This window comes from Kogia breviceps, chromosome 3 (genome assembly GCF_026419965.1).
Source record: "Kogia breviceps isolate mKogBre1 chromosome 3, mKogBre1 haplotype 1, whole genome shotgun sequence".
Lineage (NCBI taxonomy): Eukaryota > Metazoa > Chordata > Mammalia > Artiodactyla > Physeteridae > Kogia > Kogia breviceps.
The window spans coordinates 43,216,159-43,233,286 of NC_081312.1; the positions used below are offsets into that span (position 1 = coordinate 43,216,159).

General features: G+C 41.0%; 1 protein-coding gene across 5 annotated transcripts in view; it reads left to right on the forward strand.

The window, feature by feature from the left end:
- Positions 1-17,128, forward strand: part of ARMH4 (armadillo like helical domain containing 4) — a 204,200-nt gene that overhangs the window by 95,320 nt on the left and 91,752 nt on the right. For 4 of the 5 annotated variants that reach the window (XM_067028420.1, XM_059059659.2, XM_067028419.1 and 1 more), the window contains one exon: positions 9,877-10,107. The exons of the other annotated variant lie outside the window; for it this stretch is intronic. In XM_067028420.1, coding sequence (XP_066884521.1) covers positions 9,877-10,107 — 231 coding nt within the window. The remainder of the gene's footprint in view (positions 1-9,876; positions 10,108-17,128) is intronic. 5 annotated transcript variants of the gene reach the window in all.

Consider the following 17,128-nt stretch of genomic DNA (forward strand, 5'->3'; position numbering starts at 1 on the left):
CAAACCTGAGTTTTGTTAGATGTGTGAAACCTAAAGTCATAATTTTGAGTGGAAAAAAAGTCCCAGAATATAACATTCAGTAATTCTTTCCCCATTACATGCTTCTAATTGAAGTATAGTTGATTTACAATGTTTCAGCTGTACAGCAAAGTGATTCATCGTTCAGTAATTTTTTATGGCATTCAGGGGAAGTAGGTGGTTAAGATGATAGAGGAATATGCAAATAGATGCCACAGTAGTAATATTCCAGTTCTTTAGCTGAATGGTGAGTTCTCTGGAGGTGATTTCATTATTATGCTTAATAACAGAAATATTATATACATATTCTCTTGTATATATCTAATATTACATGATAAAAATGTAGAAGCACTTAGTTGGCAGAAATATTTAAGATTTAAGAAATGTAATGAAATTTAACATTGTGAGCTGCTGAATTTTGTGGTTATTTTAGTAGTTTCTGGGGTTTCTCAATCCCTTTCAATCTAAGGGAGCCATCTGCTGGAGAATTGCTTCATCTCCTCAAAACAAGTTTAATTTTTTTTTTCTCTGGCCTTTAAGTTTTGCATCCCATTTGAAGCCAAAGTTAAAAATAAATCTGGAAAATTAAGGCAGTACCATCCCTAGTACTTCAGTCGCTCTTTATGTGTGGAAACCATTTTGCTACAGTGGCTCTTGATTATATTGTATAGGGGTTCCCAGGAAAACACTTGCCAACAAGTGTTTCTTCTTTTAAAAGTCTGCCACTTGGATGTGTCACAGCCATTCCATTTACAGGGGAAATGGGAGAAAGACTCATGCTTAGCCTCTTCCTAGAGAATTCACCCTGTTTCTTTTCATGGTATCCTTCCTCTTTTTCACGTGTCCTAATTTGTGTACCTTAGATTTAATTTTATACTTTGTAAAGGAAAGAAAAAGAGAGGTTTGACCCTGAAACCTAATGAATAAATAGGCAAAAGACAAGGATTCAAATTAATCATTGCTATTCTAAAGAGACAGAAAATACAGGCAGGAGCCTATTCTTCCTGTAAGTCAAGGATAGAGAGGTCATGTTGGGGAACAAGTGTTACAGGTGGGGTTCTTCCTACTCCTATTGTTGGGATGACATATTCTCAACCAAGGTTCCCCTTGGACTCATTAGCAATACTCTGGGAATGCTAGCTATGTCTCTATCTTCTGGAAATCTTAAAATGTCTAAACTGTGATAAAAATGGATTGAGAGAAACTGAGCATCTTTGCCTATTAAATGGAAACTGGCCTTTGTAGCAGAACCAGATTACTCGGGCCCAGACCACAGGGCAAGCTTTCTTCCATATCTTCTATTGATTTTCTTGGGAAGATCATGGCCCCCCGAACAAAATGAAAACTCTTGGTTTTGGTAACCTTAGGCAGAAATGTTTGAAAACAGGCCTGACCTAGAGGGTCAAAATTTGTGTGTTTTTTTTGCGATACGCGGGCCTCTCATTGCTGTGGCCTCTCCCGTTGCGGAGCACAGGCTCCGGACGCGCAGGCTCAGCGGCCATGGCTGACGGGCCCAGCCGCTCCGTGGTATGTGGGATCTTCGCGGAACGGGGCACGAACCCGTGTCCCATGCATAGGCAGGCGGACTCTCAACCACTGCACCACCAGGGAAGCCCAAAGTTTGGGGTTTAACAAACCCATTTGAGGCTCTGCTGTGATATTTGAGCACCCGAGGCAGTTATATCACCAGCGAAGTAGGCTGTAAGTAATACAGAGCTTATAAAACGTGCTCTCCTTAGCCAACTGCGTACATTTGGAGATTAATGCCTGCAAAGCATTTTGACTTCCTCAGAAGAAAAGCCCCATGTAAATACAAGGTACTGTTAATGGGTTATGAAACAGCTGTGAAGAGATTCTGTCAGAGAGTGGCCAGACACATGAAATTGGCTTAGAGATGGTACTGTCTAGACATATATATATATTTTTTCTTCCTGCCACTTGCAACAGGCCATTTCTCTGTTTGAGCTATTGCCACACTACTTAATATGATCAAGCATCTCTTGGCCATGTGGCACGTAACCTGGCATCTCTATTTAATGTTTTACAGTTTTAACTGTTTCAGTTCACCTCAAGCCCATCAATCAGAAATCAAACCATGTTCTAGACCCTGTTGCAGGCTAAGCTGCCTAATGTCCAAACACCTGTGTAGGCGCTTTGGCTGACACCTAAGTCGGTTTTCTCACTATTGTTAGGTGTCAGAATTCTTGACATTGGACATGCTAGCCAGTGACTTGATCTTGGTAAGAGTACTACGGAAAAATCCGTTAGCTCCACGGCAGGTAGCTTTAGTCATTGCCTGCCTGTGCATCCTGAATTCAGTGGGATGCCTTGAGCAGATGCTGGTTCGGCACGAGTGACCAGGGAATTTTATGTAATCCGTGTCAGGTGTTTGGGAGTGGGAACAGTGTGAAGTGGTGGGAGGATTTTGCCTCTCATGGGAGATGCTTACTCGGAAACCATCATGACTGCCCCTTTGATTGCTGTTAGCATCAGTGTTATTGTTTGGTTTTATGCAGTAATCGGTGTCCAGGCAACCTGGGAAAAAGAAGCATCAGTTACGAGCATGCACTTTCCATTCCAGGGGACATGACTGGAAGAAACTTCTTAGGCTGAACTCTCTGAACCTTCCCTTCCTGGGTTGCAGTGTTCTTTAGGGATTCTCAGGACAAATACATCTTCAGTCTCTGATCACTGTCACCAGATGTTGATATATGAGGTGCATCTGTTATAAATGGTAAACCAAGAGCAGTTTTAAAGGTTCATTTTTTTCTTTTTCTGTGCTATCTTTGTATGGAATAATTGTGCATGTGTGTTTTATGTTGATCCACATGCTTATTTGGGATTCAGATAAATGAAAATAAAATTTGGGTTTATCTTAACCCCAAATTACAAAATTCAGAAAGCATTACCCTATAGCCTTTAACATATAACCTGGTAGTGTTATTTGAATGAGCTCTTCGTTTAGTTTCAGTTCTTTGAGTTGGGGATCCTGTTATTGTTTTTGGCACAGTTTTATTTGCTGAATGATTATTTCATGTGATTGTCCTTTATGTTCAGAGGTGTTCATAATATTATTATTTCTCTTAGATGCAACTATTGAAGACTCGCTAAATACAGATGACTTTCTCTTCAGTTTTTATTAGTGGAAGAAGCATGCATACAACTCTGAGTTGTTTTGTACCTGTCCATTTGATATGTTGCCTTTGTGCTTGTCGCAAGATTACTCAGAGGAATGTGTTACTAATTGCTTATTAAATGCTATTCTGTTTCCTTAGATCCAGTTGTTAAAAACCTGGATCTAGCTCACTGACTGTGCATTCCTCCATCAATCCATTCATTCAACAAATACTGAGTGCTGCAGACTGCCAGGCACTGGGTTAGTCACTGGTGATACAGCAGAGGACAAGATTTGTCCTTCCTTTATCCAATAGTTTTTCACCTTTCTGGGCCAAGCTGCTGTAAAATACATTATTTTGCTAATGTTCGAAAGGTTATCATACCTGTTTTTGTTACTGATCTGTAATAGTAGTCTACATTCCATTGGAAATTGCAGCAGGGTACAGGTGACATTCTACTGAAGATGTTTAACAGCTACAAAATGGTTGTAGCCGCCTAAAAAATCAGAAAATTCCCTGGCAGAAAAAGATAATGAGGGAATAAAGCTAGACTAAAGGAGAACTCTCACTCCTGTAAGGCTTGTCTCCCTCCTATTTTCTCTGCAGAGTTTCTGAAACTTCCTTTTTCTATAGCTGTCTCCCAAGGCTTGCTCAGGTATTAAAAGTGACAACTAGTAAACCTTATACAGTTCTTTGTGTTGAAGGTCAGTGTTGCTGGGACAAGGAGAAGACTTTCTTCTTTCACCCCACACGTCAGACAGGGTCCTTCCTTTCCCTTTCTCAATATACAATTGAATAATTGTATATTACTCAATCAGGTGTTTCTGGAGAGAGTATTCTTGAGTTTTATTGTCTGACTTGGAGTTAGACATCTCATGCCGGGCATTTCAGGGCAGGGAGGAGAAGGAAGGCGTTACGATGGGGGTGAGTGTGGGAGAGATTGTGAGACATGAGACATATTGACCTGAGCAAGGTCCTCCAAATCCCATCATGAAGGCAGCAAACATTTTGTTTGCGTAGACTTGCATAGATGCTGCCCTCTCCTCAGGATGCAAAAGGATGGAGGAAGATGACTTTTGAGGTCCCTTTCATTATTTTTATAGTTCTGTATTCCTCCCCTCAGCTTTACCGAGGTATAATTGACAAATTAAATTGTAGGATATTTAACGTGTACGCTGGTGGGTTGATATACACATACATTGTGAAAGGATTTCCACCATCAGATTAACACATTCGTCATCTCACATATTTACCTTTTTTATTTTTGGTGAGAACATTTAAGTTATATTCTCACAGCAAATTTCAATTGTACAGTATGGTGTTTTTAGCTGTAGTCACCATGTTATACATTAGATCCTCAAACTTTATTCATCTTATAACTGAAAGTTTGTATCCTTTTGCCAACTTCTCCCTATTTCCACCTGTAACGGCAGACCCTGGCAATCACTTTTCTATTCTTTGTTTCTATGAGTTAGACTTTTTTTTTTGATTCCACATATAAGTGATACCATGTAGTATCTGTCTTTCTCTGTCTGATTTATTTCACTTAGCATAATGCCCTCCAGGTGCATCCATGTTGCAAATGACAGGATTTCTTTTTGTTTAAAGGCTGAATAATATTCCACTTATGTTGTAATATACTTATATTACACCTATTTATGGGTATAATATAAATTATATAATATGAATAATACCTATAAATATTTATAAATATATACCACATCTTTATCCATTCATCCATTGATGGCCGCTTAGGTTGTTTCCATACCTTGGCTGTTGTGAATAATGCTGCTGCGAATGTGGGGCTGCAGATGTTCCTTCAGGGCAATGATTTCATTTCCTTTAGATATATACTCAGAAGTAGGATTGCTGGATCATATAGTTAGCTCTATATTTTAAAGAGGAGGAACTAACCGAACACATTGAGGACCAAATAGAAGTTGTCCTTGGTGGTTGGTGGTGGTCAGAGCAAGGGTCCCCAACCCCAGGGCTGTGGACCAGTACCAGGCCATGGCCTGTTAGGAACCGGGCTGCACAGCAGGAGGTGAGCGGCGGGCGAGCCAGCCAAACTTCATCTGCCGCCCCCCATCGCTCCCCATGTTTCACATTACTGCCTGAACCATCCCCCCTCAACCCCCACGGTCTGTGGAAATATTATCTTCCACAAAACCGGTCCCTGGTGCCAAAAAAGTTGGGGACCGCTGGGTCAGAGGACAGCGGTTCAATGATAAGAGCTGGAAATCCATGGCTCAGAGCTCTGGCTTCGCCTTTGAGGTTCTTAGGGGATCAGTTATCATATTGTCACAATTATTCCATCTAGTACAACCCTCTTAGGTTTGTGGAGAGGAAATGTAACTAAACGTGATTTTGTAACATTTTAAAAATAATAAAGTGTTCTTTTTAGCCTATGACAAATTTCTGTCTATAGGAGGAAGGTCAGCAAAATTGTCAAATAGTCTTGGTGATCCCTGATAGTTTTCTCCATAATCTGACCCTGTTACTTTGTCTCTATCCACCGTCCTTCTCAACTTCTCTTTAGCTAGAGTCCCTGGTCCATCTTTTTTACCCCCCCAGCTTTGTGGAGATTTTATTGACATATAACATATGTAAGTTTAAGGTGATGATTTGATACACCCACATACACACACACACACACACGGTAATCATTTTGCTATATATATATATATCTATTGCACTTTGCAATAGATATATATATATATTGCAAAATGATTACCACAGTAAGGCTAGTTAATGCTTCCATCCTCTCACGTAATTACCATTTTTTTTTGGTATGGTGATAACATTTAAGATCTCCTGTCTTAATAACGTTCAAGTATATGATACTGTGTTGTTAATCATAGCCACCATGCTGTACATTAGTTGCCCAGACACAATCAACTGCTTCTTCCTCCCCCCTCCCCAACTGAGCTCTCCTAGCAAAACTTGGCTCTGGTTAAATGTCTCTGCCTACTCTACCCCTCCACCCATTCCTGCACCCAGGCAGCTGAATGTGGCTGAAGAAAAACACACAATCATCTTAACATGCCTTACTTTAAATTTATGACATCACATCTCATGTGGACTCATAGGGTCGCCTGGCAGGCCTACCTCATTTTCCCCAAGAATTCACTCACACACTCTTCAAGATGACTATTTCATACTTTTTCCTGTTGCCTCAAACCAGCAACATTTCTCTTCTCCTTTCCAGTTTTAAATTTGACTAAGAAAAGAAATATGATAACTTTCACGTATTCCCACCACCAAATCTACCCGCCCGCCGGCACCTGTGCCTGCTACGGCAGAGGATGTAGTTGAGCAGGCCGTGCACTGGGCCCCCTCCCCTCTCTGTTATAGCAAAGAAGCCAACCTTATATGGTGGCCACTACGTGCCAGGCTTAGTTCTAAGTACCTGATATATTAACTAATGTAATTCTTCCAACAGCCCTGTGAGGTAGGACTCACACCAGTTTTACAGTGAGAGAGCTGAGACACACCAAAATTCAGTAACTTGTCCAAAATCATGCAGCCATAATAAGTTTGTGTGGCTCCAGGGTCCATGTGTGTAACCTCTCCATTATACCTCATCTCTTGGGACATTCCTCCAGCCGCTCTCCCCTCTCTACCAGATCTTACTCATCAATTACAAGCAAATTCTAGTAGGTCCTATTTTTTTTTTTTTTTTTTTTTTTTTTTTTTTTTTTTTTTTGCGTTACGCGGGCCTCTCACTGCTGTGGCCTTCCCCGCTGCGGAGCACAGGCTCCAGACGCGCAGGCTCAGCGGCCATGGCTCACGGGCCCAGCCGCTCCGCGGCACGTGGGATCCTCCCGGACCGGGGCACGAACCCGCGCGCCCTGCGTCGGCAGGCGGACTCTCAACCACTGCGCCACCAGGGAAGCCCTAGTAGCTCCTATGTTAAGAACCTATCCTTGACCCCATATCTCCTTCCAGCTACCCCCTAATGTCCCTGTTCTCTTTCAAATTTCTCTATTTGCTGTGTCTACTTCCATTTTCCTAATTTTCTTTGGAAGCACTTCAGTCTGACTTTTGTCCCTACCATTCCAGAGAAACAAGTTTTGTCAGGGTCACTAATGACTTCCCAAATGTCAAAGCCAGAGTCTCGGTTTGTTACTCAGTCCCTCAATCTTAGTTTTTCTCCCACCTGTGGTCATTTTTCTGTCTCCTTTGCTGGATCTCCCTCTGCTGGCCAACCTCTAAATGTTCAATTGTCCAGGGCTTAGGCTGGACCACTTCGCTTTCATCCACTCTCATTCTCTTGGTGATCTCAGCCAGTCTCAAGGCTTTAAATATAATTTATAAGTCGATGATTCCTACGTTTTTATTTCTAGCTTTGACCTTCCTTAGACTTACAACACTTCCATTTGTATATCATAGGCACAAGCCACCACACAATTAATATATCTCAAATAAAATTCTTGATTTTGCTCTTTATTCTTTAGTTCCCATTTTCAGTAAAGTGGGGTCTTCCTCCCACATCGCACATTGTAATTATCAGCAAGGCTCTACCCTCAAATTACATCCCAGATTTGATCACTGCTCTCCCTTTCCCCTGGGTTTTGAAATAGCCTCCTATTGGGTCTCCCTGCTTTGTCTCTTGCTCTGATGTAGCCTATACTCTGCACTGCAGCAGAGTCATTCTTTATAAATATATGTTAGATGTTACCCCTGCCTACCCCTTCCCCCTCATTTCCTGTATTCTCTCTGTTCCTCCCGTCCCCCAGCCCAGTCTTCTTTGCCATTCATTCTTAGAACACAGCAAGCAGACATCTGCCTCAAGGTTTTGGTCTTGCTGTTCCCTCTCTTCTCCTCTGCTTGGAATCTTTTTTTTTTTTTTTTTTTTTTTACATCTTTATTAGAGTATAATTGCTTTAAAATGGTGTGTTAGTTTCTGCTTTACAACAAAGTGAATCAGTTATACATATACATATGTTCCCATATCTCTTCCCTCTTGCGTCTCCCTTGGAATCTTTAATTACCTAAATGAAACAAGAGAATTCATTATTTTGGTGTGATCACTGTTCAAACTTTACCTTATCAGAAAAACTCTCCTTGATCTCTCCATCTATAATAGTAGTACCAGGCACTTTCTATCATCTTGCTGGTTTTAATCAGAGTGTAATGTTATTGTATATCTCTTTGTATATCTCTTTGTTTGCTGTACATCTCCTGAGGGACATATCAGCTCCATGAAGGCAGAGACATCATTGCTGTATCCCTAGTGCCTGGCACTAGGTGTTTGATAAATATTTGTTCAATTTTTGGAACAGTGACAGGTATTAAGGCCCACAAAGTTAAAGGATATACAAGAATGAGAAAGATTAGAGGTAATTTTTTTTTCTTAATATATTAACACATTTTTATTCAACATTTTGCAACCAAGGTAATAATTATAAACATCATTGTCCTAGCTGAGTTCTCCCAGATACGTAATATTTTTTTAAGTTACAAAAACCTGTAAATGATAGATGAAAAGGGATATATGTGGAGAAAATTGTCTGGAAGAGGAAAAGGAAAGTGTCAGAATTCTTGGGTGGCTTTACCCCTCTCTCTGCTCTTTACCGTCTCAAGAGCTTTCCCTCTTGCAGTCACCACTGTGTTCGGAGCCAAGGGGGAGACCAAGGAAAAGGCCTTCAGTGCATTTTGTGGGCCCTTGTCCGGGGCTTCAGGGGTGCCTTCAGGATGTGGGTGGGGGCTCAAAGTATTACTAGAAAATTAAAATTAATGAAATAAAATGAAATTGTGGGCCTTATGTTTCCTAAACCAACACTTTTTGAAACATCACAGATGACACGTTGTGAATTTAACTCTTATGATGATGGTAATGATAATGATTTTTTTCATGTGTTGCTTTTCTTTTTCTTTTTCTTTTTTTTTTTTTTTTTTTTTTGTGGTACGTGGGCCTTTCACTGTTGTGGCCTTTCCCATTGTGGAGCACAGCCTCCAGACGCGCAGGCTCAGCGGCCATGGCTCACGGGCCCAGCCGCTCCACGGCATGTGGGATCTTCCCGGACGGGGGCACGAACCCGTGTTGCCTGCATTAGCAGGCGGATTCTCAACCACTGCACCACCAGGGAAGCCCCATGTGTTGCTTTTCTGACTGTCCCTGATCAATATTTCATTTCCCGATCCCCCTTAGAATTGTATGGAGAACGTTGATGTAATGGTTTCCCGTCTCTTGGGTCACTCCTCTGTAAGGAACACAGATACAGGAGTGGATTTATGGACCTCTCACTTAACACTGTTGTGAGTTCTACTCACTAATGTGGAAGAAGAACAGAAAGAAAACTGTGCCAATGTAATGAATTTTCTTGTTTAGTATTATGAGATAGAAAGAGATTGGAACACTCCCTTTAAATTCTGTTAGTATTTCAGTGTGCTTTCTAACAGATAAATCTTTAATGATCTCCAGAAAACCGGAAGAGGATGTTTCCTACCCTTATAAATATAAATATGGCTTTAACAAAAATCCGTATTACCTGAACTTTGACTCCCAATAAACGTGATGCATGATAATCATCTGACATAGCTGTGGTTTTGAAAGTTAAAAATGTGAGTATATGGTGGGCATGTAATCCCGCAAAGCTCATATTGCTCAACTTTGGCTATAAAATTTGTTTTAAAAGACCAATCATGATTGTTTTTTAGTGTTTGGGTCATTTCAGAAGATTCATTTGTATATACTCACTGTATTTCTTCATGTTCCCTTTGTTTTTTTCTTGCCTAGAGGGAGAAGAAGATGAGGATGAAGAAGATGAGGAGGAGGAAGATGAGGAGGATAGAGATGCAGACTCCCTGGATGAGACCTTGGGTGGTGACACTGAGCTGCCTGGGTTTACTATCCCTGGCATCACGTCTCAGGAACCTGGCTTAGAGCAGGGAAACATGGTCTCTTTGGAGGGAGCCACCTACCAGGTGCCGGACACCATCGAGTGGGAACAGCAGAGTCAGGGCCTAGGTAAGAGTCATGTGTGTTTCTTTCCCTCCTCTCTCCCCTCATTTTAGTTTTCTTAGGTGACAGCTTTCCTTCGTTGGCATAGATTATGGAACAAAATGGATGTTCTGTTTACGGGTGTTTCAGCTGGGAAAAAGTTCTCAGTTCTTTCTTCACTATGTTTATATTTATGCTCTTCAATAGTCAGGCTCCAAACAGTCTCCATCTGCCCAGGAAGAGCACGGTTACCTAATTTTTGGAAGGAATTCCATCTTTCCTTCCCAGCTGGGGGACAGCTGTCGGCTTTGGGAGGACTTCCAAATGGGGAGGAATTGTGTGTAACCAGTCAGCTGCACAAGCAGCGTGAATGGACTGGAGTCGGAAAACAAATGTATTTTGTCATCCTCTGTCCTTTTAGAATTTCCTCCCTGGGGAAATTCTTCCTTCTCTTCTGGGTGAGCTTGCAGCCGTCCCATGACTTTTCTGCTCATTCTTGTGGTTGCATTTCATCATGAAATACAATCTTGTTTCAGCAGTTAGTGTCCAGACAACTCCAAGCTTACTCTCTCTTGTGCCTGGCGGGGATTTTCGGTGAGAGTCTCCGCGGATGCAGGCTGACCCCAACTCTGACACTCTCTTCCTGTCAGCAGGGACGTTCCTCTGTCTGTCTCCTCTTACCTTTTTCTGGAGAGATGCTGTTAAGCTCTGGGTGATTCTTTGAGGCCTCACTCTCTTGACCTGAGGGGAAGTGACCTCTTCTCCAAAGAAATCTCCTCCCTGAAAGAAACTCTTTTAGTCTTTAAAAGGCCCGTTTATACCTTAAGCACAACAGAGGTTAGATTTAAGCGTCATATAACCAGCATTTGGAGTATTTCATTGAAAATTTGGATGATGGTCTTGGACTTCACTCTGGAATATCATACTAGTGTATCCTGGTGCCTCGGTTGAAACTTCCAATTCAGATTCTTATTACATATGATTTCTTAAAGATTGTTCTCCTCTCCTCCCATGAAAACTCTTTCAGATTAGTGATGAGGAAGGGTAAGTGCATTAAAATGAGTATGGAGTGGGAAAGTCGCATCATCTGTTTATCACACGATTGTGTAGTTTAAAACAAGCTCTCTCGCTTTTTTCAAAGCTCAGACTGAAGTTGGTAAACCTTTAAAAGTTTGCAGTGAAAGGGGGAATCCTTTTCATAATCTCTAAAACTAAGGAAACATGCATAAGGATCTTTAATGTCATCTTCTCTTCCATTATAGAATTCTTTCATGAGCTGTCCTTTAGATTGTTAATTAATTTATCCCCAAAATGGAACACCTACTATATTCCTTTGCAAGACATTGGAAACACAGAGAAAAACAAGGCAGTGCCTTTTTTTGATTAGAGCAGAGCCCACTCGTAAAGGCTTCAGTGCAGGGTGGGTGAATTCTATAATAAAAGTAGGGCTATAGGAGGACAGAGCAGAAATATAGAAGGGGGCCATTTAGAGTAGCTTGGAGAGTTCAGAGCTGTCACTTGAAGGATATATAACTAGGAGATAGCTTGCAGGAGAAAGAGGTCAAAGACAGAACATACACAGAGGCATTGGAGGGATGAAAGAGCATGGCATAATACAGATGGGTTGGCACAGAACGTTGTAAGTGGGTAAAAAGAAGCTCTAGGAGATACAACAGCAGACGAGGCTGGAAAGGTAAGGTAAGCAAGGATGCATCATGAAGAACTGTGACTGCCAAGAGGTTTTCCCTTGTCCTTTATGAAAACCATTCTAGTGATAGTGCAGTGGAGGAACAGGGGAGGAGCGTGAGACTGGGGAGAGAGAAAGGCCACTTATGGGACCAATGAAATGTCCATGTGAGAAACGAAGACGTGAACTAAGGCAGAGGAAGTGGGATGAAGAAAAAGGAGCCAACCTGAGAGCTTTTCGTCACGGGTACTAACTGATTTGGGGGGATGAAGAAAAATAGGAAGAGAGTTGAGGATGATTTCTAGGTTTTTAGACTGGGCGAACAGGTGGAGAGTGATATCTCTGATGAATAGAGGGGATAGAGGGAGCGCCATGAACTTGGCACACTGGGGAGATGATGAGCTAGTTCTGGGCACACTGAATATGAGGAGCCTGTGGGGTCTCCAGGATGGACTTAGATTTTGAGTCTTGAATTCAGGGAAGAAGTCTGGGACTGAGAAATTATTCTGGGATTATCACCCTCTAGGTTGGCATAAAGGTTGTAGTTGAAATGTACCTGGGATTTCCTGTGGAATATGCTTATGGTAAGCAGAGGAGGTGATAAGGGATGGACTTCCACTGGACAGGCAGAAGGTACCATACATGTGCATACAATGCTGTATTTACTAAATTATTTCCTGAACAAATCCAGCATGTAATTGGGCAGTAATTACTTTAAAAACATATCAAATGAAACTGCTAAAAGCTTATAAATATATCAAAATATTATCAAACAACCACAGACACTGGCCTGGGAACATGTGAATAAATATTTAGTCTGAAATGCACCTGTTCTACATGAACTGGTTGAGATCAATAAAATAAAATACAAAATACCAATGTAACTTATTACAGAGGTTAAACACACAGACAAAAATCTACACATCAAGTGACTCCTCAGGTAGTGGATTTATAATATGGAAGGATCGTGGACAGTTGAACAGTCTTTTAAGTATGGATTGGGTGAATATTTAGGGACTGTACCCCTTTACTGGAGAGAGGGTTGCTTTTGTACAGAGGTGCTCTATGGAGGCCACATGGCATCTATTCCTGGATTGTGGTCCAGGAAGCCAATTTTCCCCACTTAGGAAGTTGACTTACCATCTATGGTAATTATAAGCAATTGGAGAGGCTATGAATCTTAGAAAGATCTGTAGCGGTTACAATTCAAGGGTAACATGATCATTTGGGCTCTAGCCTTTTTCAACACAAATTTACCATTGAAGAAGAGTCAAATCTTTAAAAAATCGACTTTATTGAGGTATAAATTATATATGATAAACTGCACTCAGAGTATGCAATTCGACGAGTCTTGACAGTTGTCAAGATGGAGGCTACACTCATGTGGCCTCCATCTCACTGAAAGTGCAGAATATTTCCATCCCTTCCTTTTTGTTCCCCCAATGATTCCTCATGCCCTTTGCAGTCTGTCTCTCTCTCAGTCCCCAATCCCAGGTAACTACCGATCTACTTATATTACTACAGATTAGAGTGCATTTTCTAGAATTTTATATAAGCGGAATCGTATAATACATACCTTTATGTACCTGGCTTCTCTCACTTAGCATAATGATTTTGAGATTCAACCATGTTGTGGTCTGTATCAGTAATTTGTTCCCTTTTTATAGCTGGGTGGTATTCAATAGTATGGATATACCACATTTTGTTTATCTAGTCACCTGTTGATGAACATTTGGATTTTCCCCAGTTTTTGGCTAATTAGCAGTTACATTTTAAGGTGTGTAGGGTATGAGGCACAGGACAAATGGACCTACTGTCCCCCTGTCCTGCCTCCTGATTCCAGCCTCCATGCATGGCTAAGGTTTCTTAAATTGGTGATACCAATTTAGTGATTTGCTATGCTTTTAAAAGTGATTTCCCCAAGTTCTGAATTTTTATTTCATATCAGATTTTTCCTTTCAATAAAATTTACCATTTTCCTGGTTGTCTCCTACCTTTTACTGCCACTTCTTTTCCTGATATCTTCAGTTTGCCAACATGTTTTTAGCATTGTAGTTTTCATGGGAACCAAAATAAGGAACAAATCTTTCAAGCCCTTCCTTTTTTTTCCACTGTGGGAAGACTGGGTTGGAGTAGTAGTGTCCGGGTCTAGGATTTTATTAGCTCACCAACTTTTTCTTGGTGGGACAGGAGTATTTCCTAGTAACTCAAAATGAGTGACAACTTCTGGATCAATGTTAATTGATACAGTTTCCTAAATGTTCTCAGGTCACATGAAATAGAGGGAAACCTCCCCTATTTGTGATGGATTTTGTGGTGCCAAGAATAACGGCTCCCCAAAGATGTTGACATCCTAATCTTTGGAACCTGTGATTATGTTATCTTACATGGCAGAAGGGCTTTGCTGATGTGATTAGGTTAAGGATCTTGAGAGGGAGAGATTATCCTGGATTTTCTGCAAAGGCCCAGTGTGATCACGAGTGTCCTTATAAGCGAGAAGTATCAAGTCAGAGTCAGAGAAGGAGATGTGATGACAGAAGCAGAGGTCAGAGTGATGTGGCCATGAGCAAGGAATTCTGGCAGCTTCCAGAAGCTGGAAAAGGCAAGGAGATGGATTCTCCCCTTGAGCCTCTAGAAGGAGCACAACCCAGCTGACACCTTGATTTTTAGTCCCTCAAGACCCATTTTAGACTTTTAACCTGCAGAACTGTAAGGTAATAAATTTGTGTTGTTTTGAGCCCCTAAGTTTGTGGTAATTTGTTACAGCAGAAATAGGAAACTAATACAGATTTCAATAAGTATTTCATGAGCAGCTTCATTTTAGAAGTAGAGCTTGCGTGGCAGCTGTAGTCTGAGTGTGAGTGTTGTAAACTTAACTATAGTTTTTCTTAATGAATCACTAAAAATGCAAAGATTGAGACCTTTAAAAAGTAATCCAATTTAATATAATTATACTTTAATTGGCCATCTTATTCATTCCTATTTTTAAGTGGGTTATTTTTATTTATAGACTATCATATCCTATTTTACAATATGAATGGTATTCCAAAGCAAATGCTAAAACCCATAGAAACCTTTAAAAATGAACAGATTGAAGTGGGCAGTTGGGATTGGCTAAAAATAATACATACTCTTTGAATAGATTACCGTTTCATTTTCTGTGAAGTAACGAGCAGAAAACTTAGATGACTTTCTGAGGCAAAGCAAGTAGATCCATGGCTTAATTCTGTGCACTTCTGTTTTCTGTATTGTCACATACACATTGCCTGTAAAGCTTTGGAGAGAGAGAGCCCAATTCCTTGATCTTGCTGTTGGGAGGTGTGATTGTGGACTGAACTATAGAGGACAGAGAATCAGGAGTGAAAGTTCTGTGTTATGACTGAGGTGCATTGATTGGTAAAATGCTAGTAGCATATAGGAAGCTCTTTATTTACATATGCAGAATCAATTTCTTTTCTGATCTAACAAGTTTATTTTCAAATTTATTGGTAAGAACCTGTACAGAGAGCAGATACTGTGACCCACACTACTTCTTATCCTTTCACTATAATAAATCGCACGATTATTCTTTTAAAAGTATAAAATCAATATGGGCAAAGTTGAGTCAACATATCCATTTTAATGTTTAAACATTTGCAGTGTAATTAATGTCTGGTGATTCATTCCTCTGTGCATTCTGTATCTGCTAGGATGCCTTTAGCTACACGTAGCAGAAAACTTAAAGTGACTTAAAGAGTAAAGAAATATGTTTTATCTGAAAACAAGAAGTCCAGAGATGGAGCTCCTGGGTCAGTTGACTCAGTAGCTCAGCTGTCATCGGTGACTCATGTTTTTCCACCTTGCTGCACTGTCCTCCTTGGGATGTTCACTTTGGCCCCAGGCTGGCCTCCTTACAGTTGCAGTGGCTGAAGCAGTTTCGGATGTCACACCTAGACAAGACATTGTTCAGACAAAGAAGAGGACTGTCTTTTTACTGTGTTTCTTCCTCAGGAGAGAGGAAGACTTTCCAAGAATCCCCCAGTAGAATTCTCACCTCTGATTGGCTGGGATTAGGTCACATGCTCATTTCTAAACAATCATTGGCAAGGGGAATGTGATCACATGACTGGTGGAACGGATGGGGGCGTGTGTCAATCACTATACCTATCTATGATTTCTGTGTTTTTCTGTTTACTTCTCTTGTGGCTGATTCTTTTTTTTTTTTTTTTTTTTTTTTTTTTCTTTTTGCGGACCTCTCACTGCTGTTGCCTCTCCCGCCGTGGAGCACAGGCTCCGGACGCGGACGAGCAGGCCCAGCAGCCATGGCTCACGGGCCCAGCCGTTCCGCGGCATGTGGGATCTTCCCGGACCGGGGCACGAACCCGCGTCCCCTGCATCGGCAGGCGGACTCTCAACCACTGCGCCACCAGGGAAGCCCATTGTGGCTGATTCTTATCCATGTTTCTTTTATCTTCCAAGAATCCTGTGACTAATCTTGATAAACTAATATATTTATCTTAAATATGTTTTGAATTCATGAGTTCTGGATGAGGGCCTGAGGGTGGTGGTACTGTTCCAAGAAGAGACTAGTTTTTGGCCACTTTATGGTTTGGTTGATGTTCTGAATAGATAAGGCTTCCAAAAGCCATCAATTAGTTAAGTGCAGAATTATTATAGCTGTCTTCACGTTTTTTTCAAAAGCCTGCATCTAACATTGGGATGGGCTCCTGATTTAGGAAGTGGAATATTTTTCTCTGGAGGTCTTTAAAAAACATGATAAATATTCAATTAACAGTATAGAGATGTTTGTGGAAAGCAGAAGAATGAAGAGCATTCATGTTTCTAGTTTTTCACCAGACATTCATAGAGCACCTACTAAGTGTGTGCTATATGTTGTGGAAAGAATGAGAGGTTGACCTGTAAAGAGATAAATTACCATGGGGCGGAGAATAGTTCTATAGATGTGAGACCGGTGGCTGAGCGATTACACAGTGGGGAATTGAATCATCATTTACAACCAGGAGTTTCTTTGAGTGGGCAGCCATCTGTGGGGTGTGACTTTGGGAGTGCTTGTGTGATCTCTAATTTATATCCCCCTCCCCATTTTAACATGGTGCCTACTCTTCAATATTAAGAGCCTTCCATTGAATTGCAATAATATATCTTGAGAAGGCCTTACAAAAATGCAGATATGCTGTCTGGATAGGATAACCCATAAAATGTTATCATGGATTTATTATTATTTATCAGGTTCATTACCCGGTGATTTAGGATGATTTTAATATGAAAGAAAGAGAATGTGTTTTGAATTGGTAGAAAGGTAGAATGAACTGCAGGCAAAGGTGAGGGGGTTCGGCCTTAGAGAAACTGAGCATTGGTCTG